The 19,747-nt window shown below is 49.9% G+C and overlaps 2 protein-coding genes across 4 annotated transcripts in view; one reads left to right on the top strand and one right to left on the bottom strand.

The window, feature by feature from the left end:
- MAPK15 (mitogen-activated protein kinase 15) overlaps window positions 1–4,738 on the bottom strand; it is a 112,985-nt gene extending 108,247 nt beyond the window's left edge. For 2 of the 3 annotated variants that reach the window (XM_075919908.1, XM_075919909.1), the window contains exon 1: window positions 4,493–4,738. In XM_075919908.1, the coding sequence (XP_075776023.1) occupies window positions 4,493–4,738 (246 nt within the window). Of the gene's footprint in view, window positions 1–4,065; window positions 4,330–4,492 lie in introns of those variants that run through there. The other variant, XM_075919910.2, reaches the window with a different exon arrangement.
- A 220-nt stretch (window positions 4,739–4,958) lies between these two features.
- Window positions 4,959–9,749, top strand: LOC142826888 (uncharacterized). The gene is made up of 2 exons (XM_075919911.2): window positions 4,959–5,525; window positions 9,128–9,749. The coding sequence occupies exons 1-2, from the start codon at window positions 5,069–5,071 to the stop codon at window positions 9,406–9,408; spliced, it is 738 nt and encodes a 245-aa protein (XP_075776026.1). The 5' UTR covers window positions 4,959–5,068; the 3' UTR covers window positions 9,409–9,749.
- The last annotated feature ends 9,998 nt before the right edge of the window (window positions 9,750–19,747 follow it).

Genomic DNA, 19,747 nt, shown 5'->3' with positions numbered 1-19,747 from the left:
ACAACAGAGTAGGGATGCTAGAGGGCGAGAGCTGAGGAAACATTGTTCAAGGACAGCCATAAAGATGTTGGCATATTGTGGGGCCATGCAGGTGCCCATAGCTGTGCCACTGACATGGAGATATAAACTGTCTACCCCAATGGCATATTAGGATGCATTAGGAGGACCATTTCCAGCACATCTAGGGAAGTTGTTATTCCCCTTTATTGGCACTGGTGAGGCCACATCTGGATTATTGCACCCAGTTCTGGGCCCCCCACTATAGAAAACATATGGATGCATTGGAGAGGGTCCATTGGAGGGCAACCAAAATGATTAGGAGGCTGGAGCACATGACCTACGAGGAGCGGCTGAGGGATTTGGGTTTGTTTAGTCTGCAGAAGAGAAGAGTGAGGGGGGATTTGATAGTAGCCTTCAACTTCCTGAAGGGAGGTTCTAAAGAGGTTGGAGAGAGACTGGTCTCAGTAGTGAGGGAAGGCAGAACAAGGAGCAATGGTCTCAAATTACAGTGGAGGAGTTCTAGGTTGGATAATAGGAAAAACTATTTCAATTGACAGGTATCAGGGGGGTAGCCGTGTTAGTCTAAATCTGCAAAAGTGGCGAGGAGTCCTGTGGCATCTTATAGACTAACTGAAGTGTTGAAGCATAAGCTTTCGTGGGCAAAGACCCACTTCGTCAGATGCATGTAGTGGAAATTTCCAGAGGCAGGTATAAATATGCAGGCCAGAATCAGGCTTGAGATGACGAGGTGGATCCAATCAGGGAGGATGAGGCCCACTTCTAGTAGCTGATCTGGAGGTGTGAATTCCAAGAGAGGAGAAGCTGCTTTTGTAGTTAGCGAGCAATTCACAGTCTTTGTTTAATCCTGAGTTGATTATGTCAAACTTGAAGATGAACTGGAGCTCAGCAGTTTGTGAGATGCAAATATTTAAATCCCGGGCTTCATTTGCAACTTTGGTTGCCTACATTAACCACCCTAGTTCAAACTAGGGTGGTAGTGTAGACATACCCTGAGCTACTAGATATTCTGATGTGGATCTCCCAAGGTATCTCCTGTTGAAGTTACCTCATTGAGGATCAATAATGAAAGAATGGTTTAAGCAGGAGGACTGGACCTGGACTTTCCCAACTTCTAAAAATCATAATCATAGAATCATAGAATCATAGGACTGGAAGGGACCTCGAGAGGTCATCGAGTCCAGCCCCCCGCCCTCAAGGCAGAACCAAGCTCCATCTACACCATCCCTGACAGATGTCTATCTAACCTGTTCTTAAATATCTCCAGAGAGGGAGATTCCACCACCTCCCTTGGCAATTTATTCCAATATTTGACCACCCTGACAGTTAGGAATTTTTTCCTAATGTCCAATCTAAACCTCCCCTGCTGCACTTTAAGCCCATTACTCCTTGTCCTGTCCTCAGAAACCAAGAGGAACAAATTTTCTCCTTCCTCCTTGTGACACCCTTTTAGATATTTGAAAACCGCTATCATGTCCCCCCTTAATCTTCTTTTTTCCAAACTAAACAAGCCCAGTTCACGAAGCCTGGCTTCATAGGTCATGTTCTCTAGACCTTTAATCATTCTTGTCGCTCTTCTCTGTACCCTTTCCAATTTCTCCACATCTTTCTTGAAATGTGGCGCCCAGAACTGGACACAGTACTCCAGCTGAGGCCTAACTAGTGCAGAGTAGAGCGGCAGAATGACTTCACGAGTTTTGCTTACAACACACCTGTTGATACAACCTAGAATCATATTTGCTTTTTTTGCAACAGCATCACACTGTTGACTCATATTCAACTTGTGGTCCACTATGACCCCTAGATCCCTTTCCGCCATGCTCCTTCCTAGACAGTCGCTTCCCATCTTGTATGTATGGAACTGATTTTTCCTTCCTAAGTGGAGCACTTTGCATTTCTCTTTATTAAACCTCATCCTGTTTACCTCTGACCATTTCTCTAACTTGCTAAGGTCATTTTGAATTATGTCCCTATCCTCCAAAGAAGTCGCAACCCCACCCAGTTTGGTATCATCTGCAAACTTAATAAGCGTACTCTCTATCCCAATATCTACATCATTGATGAAGATATTGAACAGTACGGGTCCCAAAACAGACCCTTGAGGAACTCCACTTGTTATCCCTTTCCAGCAGGATTTAGAACCGTTAACAACAACTCTCTGACTACGGTTATCCAGCCAAATATGCACCCACCTTATCGTGGCCCTATCTAAGTTATATTTGCGTAGTTTATCAATAAGAATATCATGCGAGACCGTATCAAATGCCTTACTAAAGTCTAGGTATATGACATCCACCGCTTCTCCCTTATCCACAAGGCTCATTATCTTATCAAAGAAAGCTATCAGATTAGTTTGGCTAACACATAATCATTGTGTTAGCATGTCATTCCCATTCTCTCTCACCTTATTACTATTTCAGTATCTATCCAGAAAGGTATAGTAGCTTCAATGGTATAGACCAGTGGTCCCCAACCTCTCATGGCTGCCAGGCGTCTGGTGGCGGGGCCGCTCACGTGCCAGGTGCCCAGGGGCGGGGCCGCGCATGTGCTGTACGCCGGGGGTAGGGGCCGCGAACGTGTCCTGCATCCGGGGCAGGCACCGCGCATGTGCTGCATGCCAGGAATAGGGGCCACCCATGTGCCCTGTGCCTGGGGCCGGCACTGCGCATGTGCCGCGCACCAGGGGCAGGGCCAGCCCAGATGTTTCGGAGGGCACACATAAATGCCCTGGCGGGCGCCACGACACCCACGGGCACCGCGTTCGGGACCACTGGTATAGACTGAGAGAATATCCCAGAGCAGAGTGACTAGAGCAGTCACCTGAGAGATGAACATAAGAACAGTCATACTAGGGCAGACCAAAGGTCCATCTAGCCCAGTATCCTGTCTTCCAACAGTGGCCAATGCCAGTGCCCCAGAAGAAATTAACAGAACAAGTAATCATCAAGTGATCCCTCCCGTCACCCATTCCCAGCTTCTGACAAACAGGCTACAGGCACCATTCTTACCCATCCTGGTTGGTGGAAGACCCCTGTCCAAATCTCAATCCCAACTCTGGCACATGGCAGAATTGTATCCGGATCTCCCATAGCCCAAGTGAGTGATCTAACCACTGGGATACAAGTTATAAGGTTGATAGCAACTCATTCTTAATCCAACGAAAAACAGGACTATGTAGCACTTTAAAGACTAACAAGATGGTTTATTAGATGATGAGCTTTCATGGGCCAGACCCACTTCCTCAGATCAAATAGTGGAAGAAAACTGTCACAACCATATATATCAAAGGATACAATTTAAAAAATGAACACATATGAAAAGGACAAATGAAATTTCAGAACAGAAGGGAGATGGGGGGGTAAATGTCTGTGAGCTAATGATATTAGAGGTGATAATTGGGAAAGCTATCTTTGTAATGGGTAAGATAATTAGAGTCTTTATTCAAACTCTATAGGGGAGAGATAGCTCAATGGTTTGAGCATTGGCCTGCTAAACCCAGGGATTTGGGGCAAAAATCTGTCAGGGATAGTACTTGGTCCTGCTATGAAGGCAGGGGACTGGACTCAATGACCTTTCAAGGTCCCTTTCAGTTCTAGGAGATAGTTTTTTTTTAATTAATGGAGATTGCCTATCAATCCAACAAGGTTCCCTAAATCAGCATACCTACCAATTTGAGCCATGCACAAATGCCTTTCTTCTCATGATATCAAAATGCTATGGAACTTAAATGAGAGGTAGACATCCAAATGCCTATAGTGAGACAGCAGTGAGCATGTGTGTAGGCAAAAGTGTAAGCTTTTAGGGAATTTGCACCCTGAAAACCTTAAGACACCAAGTGAGTTTAGGTGCCTATAGGGTTATGCACAAGTTTTAAGAAGTACTTCACTTTTCTCTTTAGAAGTTGCCATTTCAGGAAAGCTTACCACCGGCTTTCTACTGAAAAAAATGAACAATAGCTGCTAGGCTAGTTTTAACAGAAAATAGGACTGGAGAGTCATAAAGTGCTACTGAAAAGATACATTGCATTGTAGGAGAGGATTAAAGTACCTCAATTCTTGAAGCTCCTATTCCTTCACTTTCTCAGCAACTAGGTTCATTTAAACCTTTTTTAATTAAGAAAAGTAATTGGAAGGCCTGGATTGGTTGAGTTCCTACCCTTTACAAAGCATTACATTTTACAGCAGTCCAGCAAAGGGTCTGCCGCTGTTACCGAGTGCCTGGGCTGTTCTAACGTTACACGTCACTGACGAAGCTACGCCAAGTTTCCCGTCTCACTGGCTTGTGTTAAACGGAAAGTCCCTTTGCCCCGCCTCCGGATTAACCTGTCGCCGCTCCCTGGCGCTGCCCAGGGCAGCGGGGCTGCGAACAACGCCGCGGCCGCCTCGCGGGCAGGCCCTGGTTACGCGGCGAGGGGCAGCCGCTCGCGCTCAGAACCGCAGCGGTCCGCGGGGGGGGGGGACTCGGCCGCGCTCACCCCCTTGCCCAAGCGCTTCTTGATCTCGTATTTCTGGGAGACGAGCTCCTCCACCTCAGCCACGCTCATGCTGCCCGCGGGGCCCCTCGCCTCCGGCCCGGGTCGCTCACAGCCAAGGGCCCGCCAGCTCCCCTGGCTGCGGCAGCTGACGACTGGACCGAGCGAGCGGGGATCGGCGCGACGCCCCGAGCCGTGTGTGATCTGGTGTACTGTTGCCATGGAAGCAGCCGTACGGGAGTTGCGCATGCGCACAACGACGCGCGCGCTCCGCCCCCCCGCTCTGTGTTGGGAGTTCCGCGGCCCTTGGGTCGCTTAACCCAATCCGCGCTGCCCGCTCTCCTTTGGGAGCCGCTCCCGCGTTCCCCGGAGCCGGCCTGGGCCCCTCGCTCGGCTCGAGCTGGAGGCAGCGATTGCAACAAGTGAAACCCACAGGCTCTGGGCCCAGCCTCAGGCTATGGAAATCATGGGCGCCGGGTGAATGTAGGACTGGGGAGGCAAGCCCCGCCCCTTCCGCCCGAGGCCCCGCCCCAAAGGGGTAGGAATGGTGGCCCTAGCCTCTGTGTTTAGGGGCTGCAAATGCCTGATAGGGGAGGGACCCCCAGGGAGCTGGAGACCCTCCTGGAGTTATGGAAGGAGGAGGAGGGTCTCCACGACCTCCATTCCCGGCGCCTCAACGCCGATCTGTACACCCGGCTTGCACAGAACCTGGCCCAGCAGGGACACCCCAGCCGCAATTGTGAGCAGGTCCGCTCAAAAGTGAAGGAGCTGCGGCTGGCGTACGTCAGGGCCACTGAGGGCAGGGGGGCAGGACCCGACGCCTGCCCATACTTTGAGGAGCTCCACTCCTTTCTGGGTGAGCCCGCCCCTCAAGCCCCACCGGTCCCCATGGACACCTGCCAGCAGCCACCCATCAACCGTCCCACCAAGCCGGAGGAGGGAGAAGACAGCGGCAGCGCATCTGGTGAGGAGGCCACCATTGCCACCCAGCAGGCCCCCTCCAGCAACTCCTCTGAGGCCAGGGAGGAACCCACTGGTGAGTCTGTGGAGTGTGCACTCCCAAAGGGTGGGGGGCAGAAGGCAGGGGGGTGGGGAGCCAGGTGCCCGGAGGGGGGAGGGGAAGAGCATGTCACTCAGGCCACGTGAGCTGCACGCTGCATAGCATGAGGCAGCAAGCAGCAGGTGCAACCACGTGCAGCCTGGTGACCGAGCGGCATGTGGCCACGCCAGGCAGCTGCAGGCCACGCCTGGGACCCTGCTGCTCACACACATTTGGCGGGACCAGGGGGAAGGGTGGATGCCGGCTGGAACCGGCCAGGGCCCCAGGGACTCAGCCCAGAGCCCGCAGCTCCGCCAAGGGTGCAGCACAGAGAACGGAACACTGTCCCATGCCTGGCTGTGAGGCACAGCTAGCTTCTATTGGGTAGACCGCAGCGTCACGGTCCTGTGAACGTAGCCCCCACCGAGCCCCTCGCCTGCTCCCGGTGCCTTGGCTGGTTCCCCAAGGGAAGTCCCCACTGGGGCCACACATGTTCCTGGGTTACCGGGCTTGCGGGAGGGATCGTGGGAGGGAGAAGGGCCCCTGAGTTGTGCTGCAAGGATGGGACATCCCCCCACCTAGTCACTCTTTCTGGTTCCGTCCAGGAGATATCCCACGCGAGGGGATCTGAGATGCCAGACCGCGTCTGCCAGATGTGCTCCCAAGCACTGCGTGGGGATGCATCTCGCTCCCTGTCAAACACCAGTGATTAACCCAAAGCTTTTCACAGTCTCCACCGGCACGGAGTTCCACAGGTGAACTCTGCACAAGCACCCTCCCGCCCTGCACAGGGCCAGGATACAGACCGGTGCTTACAATACCCTGGAGGGAGGACCCTACTCCAGGGGCAGGCAGGAGGGGAACCGAGTGAATCATAGAATCATAGGACTGGAAGGGACCTCGAGAGGTCATCGAGTCCAGCCCCCCGCCCTCAAGGCAGGACCAAGCTCCACTTACACCATCCCTGACAGATGTCTATCTAACCTGTTGTTAAATATCTCCAGAGAGGGAGATTCCACCACCTCCCTTGGCAATTTATTCCAATATTTGACCACCCTGACAGTTAGGAATTTTTTCCTAATGTCCAATCTAAACCTCCCCTGCTGCACTTTAAGCCCATTACTCCTTGTCCTGTCCTCAGAAACCAAGAGGAACAAATTTTCTCCTTCCTCCTTGTGACACCCTTTTAGATATTTGAAAACCGCTATCATGTCCCCCCTTAATCTTCTTTTTTCCAAACTAAACAAGCCCAGTTCATGAAGCCTGGCTTCATAGGTCATGTTCTCTAAACCTTTAATCATTCTTGTCGCTCTTCTCTGTACCCTTTCCAATTTCTCCACATCTTTCTTGAAATGTGGCGCCCGGAACTGGACACAGTACTCCAGCTGAGGCCTAACTAGTGCAGAGTAGAGCGGCAGAATGACTTCACGAGTTTTGCTTACAACACACCTGTTGATACAACCTAGAATCATATTTGCTTTTTTTGCAACAGCATCACACTGTTGACTCATATTCAACTTGTGGTCCACTATGACCCCTAGATCCCTTTCTGCCATGCTCCTTCCTAGACAGTCGCTTCCCATCTTGTATGTATGGAACTGATTGTTCCTTCCTAAGTGGAGCACTTTGCATTTCTCTTTATTAAACCTCATCCTGTTTACCTCTGACCATTTCTCTAACTTGCTAAGGTCATTTTGAATTATGTCCCTATCCTCCAAAGAAGTCGCAACCCCACCCAGTTTGGTATCATCTGCAAACTTAATAAGCGTACTCTCTATCCCAATATCTACATCATTGATGAAGATATTGAATAGTACGGGTCCCAAAACAGACCCTTGAGGAACTCCACTTGTTATCCCTTTCCAGCAGGATTTAGAACCGTTAACAACAACTCTCTGACTACGGTTATCCAGCCAATTATGCACCCACCTTATCGTGGCCCTATCTAAGTTATATTTGCCTAGTTTATCAATAAGAATATCATGCGAGACCGTATCAAATGCCTTACTAAAGTCTAGGTATATGACATCCACCGCTTCTCCCTTATCCACAAGGCTCGTTATCTTATCAAAGAAAGCTATCAGATTAGTTTGGCATGACTTGTTCTTCACAAACCCATGCTGGCTATTCCCTATCACTTTATTACCTTCCAAGTGTTTGCATATGATTTCCTTAATTACCTGCTCCATTATCTTCCCTGGGACAGACGTTAAACTGACCGGTCTATAATTTCCTGGGTTGTTCTTATTCCCCTTTTTATAGATGGGCACAATATTTGCCCTTTTCCAGTCTTCTGGAATCTCCCCTGTCTGCCATGATTTTTCAAAGATCATAGCTAAAGGCTCAGATACCTCCTCTATCAGCTCCTTGAGTATCCTGGGATGCATTTCATCAGGACCTGGTAACTTGCTGACATCTAACTTTCCTAAGTGATTTTTAACTTGTTCTTTGTGTATCCTATCTTCTAAACTTACCCTCTTTCTGCTTGTATTCCCTACGTTAGGCACACCTCCAGACTTCTCCGTGAAGACCGAAACAAAGAAGTCATTGAGCATCTCTGCCATTTCCAAGTTTCCTGTTACTGCTTCTCCCTCCTCACTAAGCAGTGGGCCTACCCTGTCCTTGGTCTTCCTCTCGCTTTTAATGTATTTATAAAAGGTCTTCTTGTTTCCCTTTATGCCTGTAGCTAGTTTGATCTCATTTTGTGCCTTTGCCTTTCTAATCTTGCCCCTGCATTCCCGTGTTGCTTGCTTATATTCATCCTTTGTTAGTTGTCCTAGTTTCCATTTTTTATATGACTCCTTTTTTATTTTGAGATCGTGCAAGATCTCCTTGTTAAGCCAAGCTGGTCTTTTGCCATATTTTCTATCTTTCCTACACAGCGGAATTGTTTGCTTTTGGGCCCTTAACAACGTCCCTTTGAAATACTTCCAACTCTCCTCAGTTGTTTTTCCCTTCAGTCTTGCTTCCCATGGGACCTTACCTACAAGTTCTCTGAGCTTATCAAAATCTGCCTTCCTGAAATCCATTACCTCAATTGTGCTGGTCTCCCTTCTACCTTTCCTTAAGATCATGAACTCTATTATTTCGTGATCACTGTCCCCTATACTGTCTTCCACTTTCAAGTTCTCAACTAGTTCCTCCCTATTTGTTAAAACCAAATCCAGAACAGCTTCTCCTCTGGTAGCTTTTTCAACCTTCTGAAACAGAAAGTTGTCTCCAATGCAGTCCAGAAACTTATTGGATAGCCTGTGCCTCGCTGTGTTAGTTTCCCAACATATGTCTGGATAGTTGAAGTCCCCCATCACCACCAAATCTTGGGCTTTGGATAGTTTTGTTAATTGTTTAAAAAAGGCCTCATCCACCTCTTCCACCTGGCTAGGTGGCCTGTAGTAGACTCCTAGCATGATATCACCCTCGTTTTTTACCCCTTTTAGCTTAACCCAGAGACTCTCTACACAGCTATCTCCTACGTTCATCTCCACGTTCATCTCCACCACACAACTGTGGGGTCACCTGCGCTCGGGGTGGAGGGCATGCGGTGTGGGGACAGTGGACGGCCAGCCTGACTGACCCATCCTTTCTTCTGTTCCCTGCAGTGGGACCCAGCACCAGACCCTCTACTGCAGCAGCAGCGGCACCCCCAGCAGGCCAACCCCGGAGGCACAGGCTCCGGCAGAGGGACCAGCTGCTTCGACGCCACGTCAACGCTGTGGAGGCAATCCAGGCCTCCATCGAGGAGCGGGTGCAAGGGGACCTGCAGTGGCGGCAGGACGCCTGGGCTGCCTTCCTGGACGAATGCAGAGGGATGCGCACCACCATGGACACGCTGACGGCACATATTGTGCATGCTATTCATTATGGCATGGGCGGAGCCTAGGCCCCCGCCATCCCTCCCGTAGCACAGCTTATGCCCCCTCCCATTCCAGCTCCTGGCCCTGTTCCTGCCCCTCCTCCTATCCCAGCTCCTGCCCCTGTTCCTGCCCCTGCCTCTGCCCCTGCTCCTGGCCACCTCCGCGTGCAACCTGCCCAGCGTGGGTAGGCTGGCCCCCGGAGGAGCGCACGCAGGGGCCACCCGTCCCAGTAACTGCCCCCCCTCCTGTCCCAGTTGAAGGTCTCCCCCCCCCTCCTATCCCAGTTGAAGGTCTCCCCCCCCCTCCTGTCCCAGTTGAAGGTCTCCCCCCCCCTTGTAAATAAACAGGTCTCTATTTTGCTGTTCATTCCTGTGTTGGGTATTGTGTAACTCTAGGTAGTGTACGAAATGATGTGAGATGCCAAGTAGCCACTTAAATGTAACATGGTGGCAAACTGTGGCGAACGAAATCTGTACTCTATCACTGGGGGGGCCCTTCGTAAGTGGTCAGTAGTTTGTGGCGCAGAAATAAATGCTGACACTTTTCAGTAACATGTAAACCACAAACTATATTTACATAAGATAACTAGCAAGAACGGTTACAAGATGCACACATCAGATAATTAAACATAGTCTTAGGCACAGGGAGGACGACTGTGGTGTTGCTGGCCACCTCGATCCTTTGGTCCTTCCGGGCCTCAGGAGAGGAACAGCCAGGAGATCCCTCGATGGACGATTGTGGTGTTGCTGGCCACCTCGATCCTTTGGTCCTTCCGGGCCTCAGGAGAGGAACAGCCAGGAGATCCCTCGACGGACGATTGTGGTGTTGCTGGCCATGTCAGTCCTTTGGGCCTTCCGGGCCTCAGGAGAGGAACAGCCAGGAGATCCATCAAAGATGTCACTGATGTGAGCCTTCTGCACAAGTCCCAAATCCTGTTGGCTGTTCTTCAGGATGGCGATGGTGGCCTAAACCCTAGCCTAGCTTAAAAGAAAAACCCTAACTACGCCCGACGCACCCGACGAACAGACTCGATGACGGCCGCAATGTGCTGTGACCCGACGCTTTACTATACTATTGGGGGGGGGAGGTAAGGGGAAGAGGTGGGGAAGGGTAGGAGCTGGGACGGAGTACTCTGGGGTGACCCAAGCGACCCTGCTAGGGGGCTTGGGCAAACATGTCCACCAGGGCCTCTCTAATGTGCACCGCCTCCTGGTGCGCCTGGAAGATGGCAGCTGTGGCGGGCTGGTCCAAGGTCTGTGCCTCAGCTGTCACCCATGCAGGGAGGAAGGCCTCCCCACTGCACTCCACAATATTGTGGAGCACGCAGCACGCGGCTAGCACCTCCGTTGCATTCTGCTCACCCATGTCGAGACGGGTGAGCAAACAACGGAAGCGGCCTTTTAAGCGTCCAAATGCCAGCTCCACTGGGTTTCGGGCCCGGTTGAGGTGGTCGTTGAACCGGGCCCGGTTCTGGTCCGGCTGCCCTGTGTATGGCCGCATGAGCCAGGGCATCAGGGGATAGGCCGCGTCCCCGACGATGCAGATGGGCATCGGCACATCCCCGACAGTCAAGTCCCGCCGGGGGAAGTAGGTGCCCACCTCCAACCTCTGAAACAGTCCTGAGTTCCGGAGGATGCAGGCGTCGTGTGCCCGGCCAGACCAGCCGCCGTAGATGTCCAGGAAGCGGCCCCGGTGATCCACGCGGGCCTGCAGGACGATGGAGCAGTACCCCTTTCTATTCATAAAGTGGGCTGCTCGATGCTCCGGGGCCCAGATGGCGATGTGGGTGGCGTCCAGGGCTCCCCTGCAGTTGGGGAACCCGAGGGCAGCGAAGCCGGCCATGGTCTCATCGACGTCGCGCAGGCGGATGATTCTCGGCAGCAGGACGTCATTGATGGCGTGGACAACCTGCAGAAGGGTGCAGAGAAACACAAGGGAACACATTACATACAGCCAGGGGTGAGTGTGTGCTCCCTTGGGTCCCCCCCCCCTTGATTCCCTCTGTCCTCACACACACACACACACACACACCCACCCCAGGGCCCCCCACGCCCGCCCCCCCCCACCAGCGGGCCTGTGCAAAGGAGGGATGGCCGAAACCCCTGGGCGACCCAGCCTGGAGTCTTGGCTGTACCTGGGCCTGGAGTGGAGCACCCTCCCCCCATCCCACTCCCCCTGGGACTTACCTGGATGATGATCACTCCAACGGTGGATCTTCCCACCCCGAACTGGTGTGCCACCGAGCGGTAGCTGTCCGGTGTGGCCAGCTTCCACAGCGCGATGGCAACCCTCTTGTTGACGGGGATGGGTGCCCGCAGCTGGGTGGCGGTTCTCTGCAGCGCGGGGGTGAGCCAGGTGCACAGCGTCAAGAAGGTCTGCTTCCTCATCTGAAAATTTCGGATCCACTGGTGGTCGTCCCATAGTCTGAGGACCACACGGTCCCACCAGTTGGTGCTGATGTCCAAACTCCAGAGTGGCCGGTATACGGTGGGGTGCTGATGAGACAGGGTTGCTAGGGCCCCCCTGGTGAGGGCGTCCAAGGCGATCTCTGCCTCCTGGTCCATGAACAGCATGGCACTGGCCTGCAGCACGAGCTGCAGCCACCTGAACAGCCCCAAGAGAGGCCCGACCAGGCACATGGCCACCCGTGGCTCCATAGTAGACAGAGCAGGGCAGAAAAAAAAACCGCAGGGAAAAGCAGTTGGGGGCCAAAGGGTGGTGTCCCCAAAAGTCAAAGGGCACCCACAGATCTGCGAAGGGTGTCAGTCCCTGGCAGAGGCCCCAACGCACGGGAGCAGGAGACCAACGGCTGCCCGGCGAGACCCCTTTAACCGCGTGTCTGAACGGCGCTCTGGCCCCGCCCCCGTAAAGGTCTGGTGGCCTTTGCCCTCTTCAAAATGGCTCCCGGCTTCTGCTTTTCCGGAAAAGCGCGCCGCCAATGTAGACGCGCTTTTCCGGAAAAACTGAAAACGGAATAGTATTCTGTTTTAAGCATTTCTGGAAAAAGGGGCCAGTGTAGACGTAGCCTGGGAGCTTGGGGGTGGGAGGGTATAATGGGATGACACTCACATCCTATGTGTGCTGCCATGTGGCTGAGTGCATGTGCCTGCTCTCTATTCTTCAGCCTTTTTTGTCTATTCAGCCCTGTGGCTGAGTCACACTCTTTGGCTGTGTCAACACTGAGCCACTTATTCTGGAAAATCAGCCGCTTTTCCGGAATAAGCTGCGAGCTGTCTACACTGGCCCTTGAATTTCTGGAAAAGCAACAATGCTCTACTGTACAAAATCAGCCGCTATTCTGGAAAAACTATTCTGCTCCCGCTCGGGCATAAGTCCTTATTCCGGAACACTGTTCCAGAAAAGGACCAGTGTAGACAGCCCAGTAGTCTTTTCCGGAAAAAAGCCCCGATAGCGAAAATGGCGATCAGGGCTCTTTTCCGGAAAAGCGCGTCTACATTGGCCACAGACACTTTTCCGGAAAAAGGGCTTTTCCGGAAAAGCAGCCTGCCAATGTAGACGCTCCTTTTCCAGAAAAACTGAAAACGGAATAGTATTCCATTTTAAGCAGTTCCGGAAATTCATGCCAGTGTAGAGACAGCCTGTGTGAATCTCTCAAACCCCTTCCTGGCTACTCAACAGTGGCCCATCTCAGCGGACTCTGTGTGTGTCAGTTGTTTCACCACTCAGGAGAGAGTGTTGCCTTCAGGGCTCCTCCTCCTAGAGACAGTTCCTGGCTCCTAACTTGGGGCTTTTCCTTAGTTCATCATGACCCATGTCTACATTACAAGGTAAGGTTAAATTTATTAAGGCTGATTTCTTACCACACAATTTTGTAAAGTAAAAGTACTAGGATTCAACATAGTTTGAAGTAGTGCGTCCCCAGTAGGGAGATTGCCATTGACTTTGAGAGCAATGCCCTGTGGATAGCTATCTCACAATACCTACGCCATTTTGCATTCTTAGTTATGCTCCTGGTGCACATTGGGACCAAAACTGTGCAGCGAGTGGTTCTGGGTTCATGTCGTCAATGTCCCATAATGCATTCGTCTTTTCCCTACCCCCTTTCTGGAGATCATTGGAAAAGTCTTTCTGCACTCTTTTTAGCCCTGGTTACTCTCACAGATGCCATAGCAGTGTGAGTATGGACCCTCTTGTCTATCCCATTGTACATCAACGCGTTGTGATGATGATGTTTACCTTGGTGCACCTAATAGCAGAGTGCTTTGAAAGTGTATGCATGGCCCTTAAGGAAGAGGACGAGGACAAATCTCAGGAAGGCATGGACATGCTTTTCATGTAAGCCCTTGAGTTCAGCAAATTGGAAATGCCACATTGGTCATGATGCTGTCAGACAAGCACAGACTTGTGGCACTACATTGTGCTGAAGGTATGGGACAATCAGCAGTGGCTGTAAAACTTTCAAATGCACAAAGCCACTTTCATGGAACTTTGCAAACTGTTTCCCCCCCACCCTGAAGCACAAGAACACTCAAATGAGATCCTCTCTGACAGTGGAGAAGCACGTAGCAATTGCCCTGTGGAAGCTTGCAATACCCAACAGCTACCAGTCATTTGGGAATCAATTCAGAGTGGGAAAATCTGTAATGGGGGCTGTAGCCAAAGCAATCAATACCATTCTGCTACAAAGGGTAGTGACTCTGGGAAATGTGGCTGCCACTGTGGAGGGCTTTGCCTTGATGGGGTTCCTTAACTGCAGTGGGGCAAGAGACGAAACGCACATCCCCAGCTTGGCAGCTGACCATCTTGACAAGGAGTACATAAACTGCAAGGAGTAATTCTTTATAGTGCTGCAGGAAGTGGTGCATCACAAGGGTTGTTTCACCAATATCAAAACATTGGATGGTCAAGAAAGATACATGACATGCACATCTTTAGTAACTCCTGCCTCTTCAGAACTCTACAAGCTGAAACTTTTTCCCAGACCAGAAAATTACCTTCAGAGAGGTGGAAATGCCAATAGTGATCCTTGGCAACCCAGCCTACCCTTTGCTTTCGTGGTTCATGAAGCTGAACACGGACAGTCTGGACCACAGTAAGGGGAGCAGTTCAACTACAGGCTGAGCTAATGCAAAATCGTGGTGGAATGAGCTTTTGGATATTTAAAGGGAAGGTTTAGAAGTTTACTGACTAAATTAGACCTCAGTTAATACAGCATTCCCTTTTTGGTGGCAGCTTGCTGTGTGCTCCAAAACATTTGTGAGTCGGAGGGGAAAAGTTATGTGGCAGGTGGGGGGCTAAGACAGAGCACCTAGGAAGAGATTTTGAGCAGCTAGTCACCAGGGCAATAAAGAGAGCACAGTGTGGGACAGTGAAAATCAGAGAGGCTTTGAAATAAAGTGTTATGAATGGCCAGTCTTGAGAGTCATGCACGTTACTCTCAACAAGGTGTCTCTGCATTCAGCATGTTTGCCTATAATACTCCCCCTCACCCCTGCAATATAAGCAATAAAGAGACTGTTCTTCAGAATTCATGGCTACGTCTACACTGGCCCCTTTTCCGAAAGGGGCATGCTAATTTGACAGGTCGTAATAGGGAAATCCGCGGGGGATTTAAATATCCCCCGCGGCATTTAAATAAAAATGTCCGCCGCTTTTTTCCGGCTTTTAGAAAAGCCGGAAAAGAGCATCTACACTGGCCCCGATCCTCCGGAAAAAAGCCCTTTTCCGGAGATCTCTTATTCCTACTTCAAACCTTTGAAGTAGGAATAAGAGATCTCCGGAAAAGGGCTTTTTTCCGGAGGATCGGGGCCAGTGTAGACGCTCTTTTCCGGCTTTTCTAAAAGCCGGAAAAAGCGGCGGACATTTTTATTTAAATGCCGCGGGGGATATTTAAATCCCCCGCGGATTTCCCTATTACGACCTGTCAAATTAGCATGCCCCTTTCGGAAAAGGGGCCAGTGTAGACGTAGCCCATGTGTTTTCATTTAGGGAACACAGCAAGGACAGAAAAGGAGTCCATCATGGGACCCTTGGGGAAGGAATCAGAAATGTAAGGACAGCCTTTTGCTTCGTGACACCCTGGAGGTTGAGTGTCAGGCTGTCTTTGAGTTCTACCTCCTTACCCCACATCCTCGGGTCCTTGGGGGTGGAGGCCATGTAACTGAATGAGGAGGGAAAGTTGTTCTGCTAGGGGTGCAGTGGGGAAGCTGTCCAGGTATACCGCCATGCATCCATTGCAGATGTCAAGGATAATAAAACATTGTCCTGGTGCTTCACTTACAGTTCCCTGCATGTTCTTCTTTCATGCCACTCCAGTCGTATCTCCTCCAGTAGTGTATTCCTCCACTCCATTTGCTCCTTAAACATGTTTTCTCTTGTCCATTTTTGCTTGTGGATTTGTGCAAGTCTGACAGCTGTTGAAGCTGGGGAAGTACGCAACGAACTCACTGTTGTTTCCGCTATAACAAAAAGTTACAAGGGCACACATTATAAGAGATACATTGTTGGAGCCTAAAACCTAATCTATTAACATACACTGGTGTGTTCTGTGCAAGGCCAAAGCTATGCGTTAAAGCAACCACTTTACGACATGTACACTAAACAGTTCTCAAGGGAACATCTGGACTCATGGTTTGGAGGCAGGCATGGTAAGGGGACTGCAAGGGCACAATTCTGTAGGTCGGAGGTGGGGACAGGGTCCAGTCATGCCAGTGGGGCAGGGTAGTAGGTCACATGGCTTACCTCTGTGTCTGCCACACCCTGTTTTTTGGGAAAATGCTACTTTCCCATCCCTCAGGAGCCTGCAGACAGAAGAGACGGAGAGAGTGCTAGAGGCTGAAGCCATCAGTGGCAGCAGCTAATAGCTTCCCCTCCTTTATCCATATTGCTATGCGAGATATCAGTCTTTTCTGAATCACATAGAGTGAGAGGGAGCTGATGCTGACTGAATGTGGCCAGAAACCTGGGACTTATGCTACAATGCTTTCCTAGAATCACAGAACTGGAAGGGACCTTGAGAGGTCACTGAGTCCAGTCCCCTGCCCTCATGTCAGGACCAAGCACTGTTTAGATCAGGGCTACTGAACACGCAGTCCATGGGCCGTATGCGGCCTATGGCCTGTTTGCTTGCAGCCTGTGGTGTGGTTTTGGTTTGCAGCCTGCGGATAGGAGCAAAAACAAAAAAGTAGTCAATATAATGGCCTTCTGTTGCTATGCATTTTAGTAGTTAAATTCCTGGACTGTCATTGCTTATTAAAAGTGCTGTCATATGGGTGGAAATCAGGTAAATATTGCATTTTATTAATATCAGCAGAACTGACTTAAATGGGGCCTGCGCGTTGTGAAGTCTTGCCTTAATCTTGCCCATCAGTATTCATGCCCATCAGTGTGAAAGAAGCTCTTTGCATATATTTGCATATATATTGGCATGTATATGCAACCACCCTTAAGTTGCGGCCCTCAGCATGTGCTGTGAGTATCACCGTGGCCCTCGGGGCTTCCAAAGTTGAGTAGCCCTGGTTTAGATCATCCCTGACAGGTGTCTGTCTAACCTGCACTTAAATATCTCCAGGGATAGAGATTCCACAACCCCCCTAGGCAATTTATTCCACTGTTTAACCACCCTGGCAGTCAAAAGTTTTTCCTAATGTCCAACCTAAACCTCCTTTGCTGCAGTTTAAGCTCACTGCTTCTTGTCCTATCCTCAGAGGCCAAAGAGAACAATTTTTATCCCTCCTCCTTGTAACACCCTTTTAGATACTTAAAAACCGCTATCATGTCCCCTCTCAGTCTTCTCTTTTCTAAACTAAACAAGCCCTATTCTTTCGGTCTCCCCTCATAGGTCATGTTTTCTAGACCTTTCATCATTTTTGTTGCTCTTTTCTGGACTTTCTCCAATGTCTCCATATCTTCCTTGAAATGTGGTCCCCAGAACTGGACACAATATTCCAATTGAGGCCTAAGCAGCACACAGTAGAGTGGACGAATTATTTATTTATTTATTTATTTAAATATTTGTACTCCGCCTCTCTATTTAAAATATTTGAGGCGGCTTACAAACACAATACAAACATATATAAAAATTTAAAATACGAGACCCCAAAGAGACATGAAACCTGCTAAAAAAACATATAGAGAAGAGGAACATACACATACAGACTCAAACATTAATAAAAGCACGAATAAAAAGGGTGGCTTTTGCCTGACGCTGAAAGAATGCTAGTGTTGGCGCCCTGCGAATATTTCAAGGAAGAAAATTCCACCACCTGGGAGCAAAAGCTGAGAAGGTCCTGTTCTGCATAGATGTTAATCTTATCCCCACCAGTGGGGGAACACGAAGCAAAGCCTCTTCAGCTGACCTCAATTTGACCTCAGCTGACCTCAATTAGAAAGGCAAAGGCACAAAATGAGTTCAAACTAGCTACAGGAATAAAGGGAAACAAGAAGACTTTTTATAAATACATTAGAAGCAAGAGGAAGATCAAGGACAGGGTAGGCCCCCTGGTCAGTGAGGAGGGAGGAACAGTAACAGGAAACTTGAAAATGGCAGAGATGCTCAATGACTTTTTTGTTTCGGTCTTCACCGAGAAGTCTGTAGGAATGCCTAACATAGTGAATGCTAATGGGAAAGGAGTAGTTTTATAAGGTAAAATAAAAAAAGAACAAGTTAAAAATCACCTAGAAAAGTTAGATGCCTGCCGGAGCTGATTGAGGAGGTATCTGAGCCTCTAGCTATCATCTTTGGAAAATCATGGGAGACAGGAGAGATTCCAGAGGACTGAAAAGGGGCAAATACAGTGCCCATTTATAAAAGGGAAATAAGAACAATCCAGGAAACTATAGACCAGTTAGTTTAACTTCTGTGCCAGGGAAGATAATGGAGCAAGTAATTAAGGAAATAATCTGTAAACATGTGGAAAGTGGCAAGGTGATAGGGAACAGCCAGCATGGATTTGTAAAGAACAAATCATGTCAAACCAATCTGATAGCGTTCGTTGATAGCATAACGAGACTTGTGGATAAGGGAGAAGCGGTGGATGTGGTATATTTAGACTTTAGTAAGGCGTTTGATACGGTCTCGCATGATATTCTTATCAATAAACTAGGTAAATACAACTTAGATGGGGCTACTATAAGGTGGGTGCATAACTGGCTGGATAACCATACTCAGGGTATGTCTACACTGCCACCCTAGTTTGAACTAGGGTGGCTAATGTAGGCATTCGAAGTTGCAAATGAAGCCCGGGATTTAAATATCCTGGGCTTCATTTGCATCTTGCCGGGCACCGCCATTTTTAAATCCCCCTTAGTGCGGACTCTGCGCCCGTGGCTACACGCGGCACGGAGAAGGTAGTTCGAATTAGGCTCTCTAATTCGAACTACCATTACTCGAGGTGTACCGGTAATGCTGGTACCCCCCAGCAGACCAGGGAGACGTGGAGCAAAGCCGCGGAGGACCCGGGCGGCGGGACCGCGGCGTGTCTGGGTGGTCCCGCCGCCCGCGTCCTCTGTGGCGAGAAAAGCTGCTCTGCGTCTCCCTGGTCTGCTGGGGACCCCCAGCAGACCAGGGAGACGCAGAGCAGCTTTTCTCGACCTGGAGGATGCGGGCGGCTGGACCGTGGTGTCTGGGCGGTCCCGCCGCCCACATCCTCTGGGGCGAGAAAAGCCCCGTTTGTAAGTATGGATCCGACATATGTCAGATCCACGTAACCCGGGGACTGCCTGTATTATGTTCTGTTCTGGGCACCGCATTTCAAGAAAGATGTGGAGAAATTGGAGACGATCCAGAGAAGAGCAACGAGAATGATTAAAGGTCTAGAGAACATGACCAAAGAGGGAAAGCTGAAGGAATTGGGTTTGTTTAGTTTAGAAAAGAGAAGATTGAGGGGGGTCATGATAGCAGTTTTCAGATATCTAAAGGGTGTCATAAGGAAGAGGGAGAAAACTTGTTCATCTTGGCCTCTGGGGATAGAACAAGAAGCAATGGGCTTAAAGTGCAGCAAGGGAGGTTTAGGCTAGACATTAGGAAAAAGTTCCTAACTATCAGGGTCAAACACTGGAATAAATTGCCCAGGGAGGTTGTGGAATCTCCATCTGTAAACTTAGATAGGGCCACGATAAGGTGGGTGCATAATTGGCTGGATAACCGTAGTCAGAGAGTTGTTAACGGTGCTAAATCCTGCTGGAAAGGGATAACAAGTGGAGTTCCGCAAGGGTCTGTTTTGGGACCTGTACTGTTCAATATCTTCATCAATGATGTAGATATTGGGATAGAGAGTACGCTTATTAAGTTTGCAGATGATACCAAACTGGGTGGGGTTGCAACTTCTTTGGAGGATAGGGACATAATTCAGAATGACCTTAGCAAGTTAGACAAATGGTCAGAGGTAAACAGGATGAAGTTTA

The sequence above is a fragment of the Pelodiscus sinensis genome, chromosome 2 (assembly GCF_052426305.1).
Source record: "Pelodiscus sinensis isolate ZL-2025 chromosome 2, ASM5242630v1, whole genome shotgun sequence".
In the NCBI taxonomy this organism is placed as follows: Eukaryota; Metazoa; Chordata; order Testudines; family Trionychidae; genus Pelodiscus; species Pelodiscus sinensis.
Note: the sequence above shows the minus strand (reverse complement) of the source record. Positions and strands in the feature narration are given on the sequence as shown.